Genomic DNA, 6506 nt, shown 5'->3' on the forward strand with positions numbered 1-6506 from the left:
GTGCATGACTTAGAGAATTGAATTCCTTAATCATCACTTAGTCAGCTCTAACCAGAGACTTAAAGATTACAAACTATGAGAACACACAAGACATCCAAGGCTATTCTAGCGATCGAATCCCCGACTACAATGCACACACATCCCACTAGATTTCGGACTGCACAAACACTGGCCCTTGGAGCGGTCCTCGGTGGAACTCAGGGACAGGTCACGATACAGCTAGTCCTCTAGTGAAGTCACGGTGATGTCTAGGTCTTAAGGACTAATGGTGTACAACTATATCAGAGAGATCTCTACTTGATTGTCGAGAACCACATAGAGATTTCTAGGATGAGGGAGTTCGGTGGACTCGTCAACTTACGAGCACCCACTTATGTATGCCGATATCACAATACCGTTTGCTGATGAGATGCAGTACACATACACTAAGGCTAGTCTCTTAATGGGACAGGCCGAAATCCTCATTGGTGGCGTAACCCTTCGACTAGGAATACGGTTTAACAGTTATAATACTTAAGTAAATATCTCACGATCCTAATAGATCAATTATAAGTAATTGTAATAACTAAAAGGACTATATCTATATTTGTATACAAAGGGACAAAGATAAAGAATGCCAAAGTGTTTTATCATTAATACGAAAAATAATTATTTATTAAAAGAATACATGAAAAGACTGCAGCCACAAGTTGGCTTGTTGGTCACCTACTCTAACAAATTAACGCTTTTTGCAAACCTGAATAAGAAAACAACATATATTGCAACCGATTCTTGATTTGAGAAAATACCAATCTCGTTGATGGATACTACCCACTAGTGAAAATGTTTAAAATCATGCAATCTGAGAACATGCACTACGTGTTTTGCAAACTGAAGCAAAGAACACAACAAATTTTAGAACCTTGTTTGTTCTTCCCCTTCTTTCCCCACACTATTATTCTACTTCGGCAGTGGGTCGCTTGTTTTTTTTTTTTTTTTTTGAATTCTTCTTCGGCGCTGTTGGGCTAAATACCTAATACGCAAGTGCACGTATCGCAAACAAGTAGTAAAAGTGTACTCGTAAGAGTCGGATGTCGATTCCACAGGGAATACTCAAATTATCTAATCCTAAGTACCAAATTCTAACAATTATGATTTTTATCCAGCCTACGCAAAGTTGACAAATCTAATCAACTAAATAATTAAACTAATTATGAAAGCAAATAAACACGAGAAAATATTAATAAAAACGGACCTAGGATTTTATCTTCCCCCTATGCAATATGGTGAAAATCAACTTTGACGCAGCCTTTCCGGTGGGTATGGACTTTTTCACCATTGCTGTTGTCGTTCGGGACTGGCGCGGTAGTTGCATATGGTGGCATTTGGCACGTCTCCTGGGACGACCCAAACCAGTGGAGGGTGAAGCAAGGGCGGCATTGGAGGCGCTAAGAAAGGCCAAGGAAGCCGGCTGGAGATCAATCATCCTTGAAGGAGACTGCATTCAAATTATCGAGGCCCTCCGAAACGGTATCACCACCACAGCCCCATTTGGAGCTCTCATCGAAGATTGTCTTTCTCTCTCTTCTTCGTTTAGTTTTGTTGCATTTGATTTTGTTAAACGCTCTGGCAATAAACTAGCCAATGCTATTGCTAAGATGAACAGTTCGTCTTGTACTAAAGGATCCTCCATTCCCTCTCATTTGGCACATTATGCCTAATAATATTATTCTTTTCCCTAAAAAAAAAATAGAAGGAAATTTTTCAAAATCGGTCTCGTAGATGTCACAATAGGTTAAATACACAATATAGTATACTGAAATGATTTGTGCAGGCACATATTAAACAGTCAGGCACATTTTTTACCATTCTTCAAAAAACAAAAAGTGAAAAAACTCAAAAACTCTCTCAACCTTTCGATTTTCTTTCGCAAAGCCCGTGCAAATCGTCAACAGATCGGAGGTAATTTTTACGTTTTTACGATCCTCTTGTTATGTAGATTACGAATCCGAAAAAAAAAACGAAAAAAATCGGACTTTGGCCTGCTCGTGTGAATTTACACGAGCGCATCCACTGCGCTCATGTAAATCCACACGAGTAGGCCTTGTTATTTTTTTTTTTTTTTAGTTGCTCGTGTGATTTCACACGAACAGAGACGTTCTGCTCGTGTGATTTCACACGAGCATACCTTCTCTTGTGAAATCACACGAGTGGGTTAAAAAAAAACAATTTTTTTAGAATTAAAAAAAAAAAAAAAAAAAATTGTTAATGTGCTCGTGTGAATTTACGCGAGCACTTGCCAAGTGCTCGCGTAAATTCACACGAGCACTTGCCAAGTGCTCGCGTAAATTCACACGAGCACATGAATAAAAAAAAAAGTCCGATTTTGTGCACATGAATAGTACAAAAGGTAAATAGTTATGGTAAAAAGGTAAAAAATCATGGTAAAAAAGTGCATGAATGTTTAATTTGACCTGCGTATATTATTACCCTATAGTATATGTGTGTGTGCGCACACGCTATCTTATGCAATAAAGTTAATTGGATGTAATATTAAACAACTTGCAAATATATATGTATGTTTATGTTGTGTTGAACTGGTGGAAAAGGGTTAGAGCATGAGAAATTAAGATGTGTAGTGAAATGAGAGTTTTCAATTAAAAGATGTATAACATCGATTTGTCGAAAATGGTATATCCCATGCTACATTTTTCACAAATAAAAATCTACACACACGTCAGCGTACAAATTAATGAATAGCAAAAATCTATCCCAATATAAACTTCGTCGCGTATAGCATAAAGTGGTGAATTGAGCATTTAAAATTAAACGATGGTGATAGGATGCATAAAAATTAAATAACTAAAGAAAGAAACAAAGTTGGAAAATTGAATTTTATCAAGAAGAAGATAGGTATTGTGACACATCAAAATAAATAAAGAAAAAAAAAAAAGCAAAAATTTAATTTCATGACAGCGAAATCATTTATTAAAAAAAAATATGACAAATAAATATGAACAAGAAAAGTATAATTACAATTGAAGCATTATCTCTTCGCCCCCACCAATCAAATCTCTCCTCACCACTCATTCTTCTCTTCCTCCACACCCCATATACCATAACCAAAACTAAAAAAAAAGTCCTAATTTTCCACTTAAGATATATATATATATATATATATAACATTATACATGTATATATCAAAATTAAAATAAAATAAATATCTACTCATCATGGAGAAAAAATCTCTTCCTCTCCATTGGGATATTTTTATCATAACCCATGATTTTTTTTTTTTATTTTTTTTTAATTTGTAATATTTTTTTTTCTAAGTCAAGGGTGTAAGAAGAGACTTTGTTGGGTAAGGGGATGGATGTCTTTGGCCTCAGAGCTTTTCAAGATTTTCCTTCCTCTACAGTGACCATCCCTAAAATTCCCTACAATTCGATACTGGAATCGGTAGAATCGATAGGAAAACACGTTTCCTCACCACCCGTGCTCCATAGGAAATGTGCATAGTTAGCAGCGTAATACGAATTATTCTGTTCGGCGGAAATGGCTTCCAAATAAGTCTCTTCAGCTGCCCAAAGATCTTTTCTCACAAGCCACAAAAAGTTTGCGTATTTGTTCAAAGCTTCTCCGTCTTTCGGCTCCACTTTCGTCGCCCTCTTAAAATAGTCCTCCGCTCTGTTTTTTCCAAACCAAACAAACACACAACGTGGTTAACAAAGTGAACGAACAACCATTTTACGACAAAAACTTTTTTCGATTGATTGACCGACCCTATATCGTTTTATTTTCGACCGAATCCAACAAAGACGTGACACTCGATTGATGCAACAACTCCCGTTTTACGCGAATACCTAATTATCGATCTTTTTTTTTTCTTTTCGATCTAAAGTGAGGACAAGCAAGTACATCCATTTAGGGAATGGCTGATGCTCGATGATATTTTTCGTTAGTGGGATATTAACATGTAGTCCCGGGGATGTTTTCGGTTCACATATATCATTGTCATAAAATATAGAGAGAGAAAATGCACCACACATTGAGCTATCATAATTCCTATTGCAAAACACAACTTCCCCACAAAATATCACATTCTATTATACTTGACTAAAACAAGTTTTCTAACGAACTACGGTTAAACCTGTATAAATTAGTATTGTTGGGACTACGAAAACTTTATTACTTTAGTGAAATATTAAATTAATAATTTAGAATTTAGCACGTTGTCACTGAGTTGGGACCAGGAATTCTTATTAATTTATCGGGTATTAATCTATCGAGGTTCTACTGAATGATAATATCTCAATTTACACAACTAAAAACCACGGAAATATTCCGATCGATCTAAACGGTCAAAGCTAAAGAAGAGTAAAATGATACCAAGGTCGAGAAAATAAGAAATTACCTGTCGAAATCATGGACCACGAGGTAGAGAAATTGAGCATAATTTGCTAGCAAAAGAGGGTTGTTCGGCTCTTGAGCCAACTCCGATTGGTAAAGAAGCTCCGTTCGAAAGTGGTCCGAATAATCGTCATCTTGAATAATAGCATTGACCGGCGACACGAATCTTTGCATCGTTTCGTGATCCAACGCTTCGTCCCTCGATTCCGCCTCCATTTTCGAAGCCTCGTCCACCATCGAGTTCCACAAATCGGTCTCCTCGTCGACCGAAACTTGTCTAGAAACCAACTCCTCTCCACCACTAGTTTTCGAAGGATTCAAAATCGAGGACGATAGCGCCCCGTTCGGGTTCGTAGTACCGTCTCCGTCCGTGCCGCTAGCAACCGTCGGATATTTTCCTCCGCCACCGCTATTTCCTCCCACCGAAATTTCATCCTCGTTTGAATTCGAATTCAAAGACAATTTCAGCGTCCTAACAATTGACGAGTCGAACTTATGATGATTCTTGGACGACGGGGTCTGATCTTCCACCATTGAAACTTCTTCGACCGAATACGTCTGTACCGGCGGCGCAACGGCGGCGAATGCTGAATTGCTCGATATCGAGTGGACGCTGTAGTTAGCGAGGAGTATCATTACGTAAACCATAAGAGTCGGAGTGTGGGAGAATACTTTCTGAAACAACCACACGAACGAGGCCTGCATTTCCTTCTGAACGCTCGCGAGAATTCCTTGTAGATCTTCGTAGAAGAGAACCTCCCTCATCTGAAGAGTGAAGCTATGGAGTTCTTGGATTATGAACACCATCGACGAAAACGCCTTCTTCACCGAGCAGCAAGCCGATTCACCGGCTTCCGCGAAACCCGACTGCAGCCATTGCTTCTTTCTTTTTATGATCCTTAGCGATAACGGGATGTCGAAGCTGTTCGCCCTCCACTTGATATTGTTCGACGACGGGGTTATTTCGTCTCGTTCGGGGAAATCGGGACACGGTTTTAGGGGATCGAATGCGTCGGGTTTTTCCATGAACATGTCATTGTCGCTGAGTTGGAATCTGAGGGCTAATTCTTGAATCTGTTTGGAGAATTCTTCGTCGGAGGAGAAGGAATTATCCAAGCTGGCGGAGATGGCTCTTCTGATTGTTCGGACACGTGTTGTTTTGCTGCTGCCGCCACCGCCGCAGGATTGGGACCTGTGTAGGAGTTTTGAGGAGAGGGCGGCGGACCTCTCCACGTACTGGCAGAACAGAGCTCCGTCGCCGCCGGCGGTGAGGAAGCCACGGCGGTTGGAGGAAACGGCGGAGGGAAGTGACTGAGAAGAAGATGGTGAGTGGGGGACGGAAGGTTGTGACCAATGTAAAGAAGCTGCGGCCACTTTCACACCCATTTAGAGAGAGAAAGAAGAGAGAGAAAGTAGAGAGAGAGAGAGAGAGAGAGAGAGAGAGGGATCTGGGTATGGGAAAAAGCTTCTTAGCCTTTTCTGCAAATATAATTAAGAGAAAGAGAGGCGAAAGTTAAGCGAGGAAAAACACATGGTAATTGCTAATAAATAAAATAAATGAAACAAAATTCACGGCCAAGCCAGTGGTTTTAATCATTACACTCCTTGCATTAAAACCGGATCAAGAAATAAGAAAAAAAAAACCGAGTCCAAGATAAATTAATATTATTAAAGTGGGAGAAAGAACTAACCGGAAGGAAATCCCGGCCGGCGAGATCTCCGGCGCTCTTTAACTGAGAAAAGAACGCGTAAGTAACTAGTAGTGCGAGCACCGTAGCTTCACTTATCAAGAGATATGAGCAGGGGGTGATGTCTTTAAATAACATTTTAAAAATAAATTCATAATAATAATAATAATAATAAATAAATAAATAAATTAAAATAACGTTGGAAATAAATGATAGGAAAAAAATCTCGGGACAGTCCAAAAAAATAATTAAAAAATGGAGTGAAGGTACACAGAAGAATCAAAGCGTGTATAGTACAGCAATAACTGCTAATTCATTGGTGGGGCCGTACTTGTGATTTTTTTCTCGTTTAGGGTTCTAGATATTTCTTTTTACTACTACTTTGCTTTAAGTGGTGGTGGAGGATTATTATTAGCTCAATTACGGCGA

The 6506-nt window shown here is 39.0% G+C and overlaps 2 protein-coding genes across 2 annotated transcripts; one reads left to right on the top strand and one right to left on the bottom strand.

The window, feature by feature from the left end:
* The first annotated feature begins 1262 nt into the window (after positions 1–1262).
* On the top strand, positions 1263–1700 carry LOC148764973 (uncharacterized). Its single transcript, XM_088814615.1, has one exon. The coding sequence runs from the start codon at positions 1263–1265 to the stop codon at positions 1698–1700; it is 438 nt and encodes a 145-aa protein (XP_088670741.1).
* A 1690-nt stretch (positions 1701–3390) lies between these two features.
* LOC105959894 (uncharacterized) lies at positions 3391–6246 on the bottom strand. Its single transcript, XM_012984056.2, has 3 exons — positions 6081–6246; positions 4394–5868; positions 3391–3666 (listed from the first exon to the last, which is right to left on the bottom strand). The coding sequence occupies exons 2-3, from the start codon at positions 5773–5775 to the stop codon at positions 3417–3419; spliced, it is 1632 nt and encodes a 543-aa protein (XP_012839510.2). The 5' UTR covers positions 5776–5868; positions 6081–6246; the 3' UTR covers positions 3391–3416.
* Between the last annotated feature and the right edge of the window lie 260 nt (positions 6247–6506).

Source organism: Erythranthe guttata, chromosome 14 (assembly GCF_056151865.1).
Source record: "Erythranthe guttata isolate IM_541 chromosome 14, IM_541, whole genome shotgun sequence".
NCBI classification, from domain to species: Eukaryota; Viridiplantae; Streptophyta; class Magnoliopsida; order Lamiales; family Phrymaceae; genus Erythranthe; species Erythranthe guttata.

Bases quoted from the DNA above. Each gene is read 5' to 3' on its own strand.
- LOC105959894 (XM_012984056.2), bottom strand. From the start codon at position 5,775: ATGGGTGTGAAAGTGGCCGCAGCTTCTTTACATTGGTCACAACCTTCC. The intron at 3,667-4,393 runs GTAATTTCTTAT...TGGAAAAAACAG, and splicing joins GTGGTCCATGATTTCGACAG to AGCGGAGGACTATTTTAAGA.
- LOC148764973 (XM_088814615.1), top strand. From the start codon at position 1,263: ATGGTGAAAATCAACTTTGACGCAGCCTTTCCGGTGGGTATGGACTTT.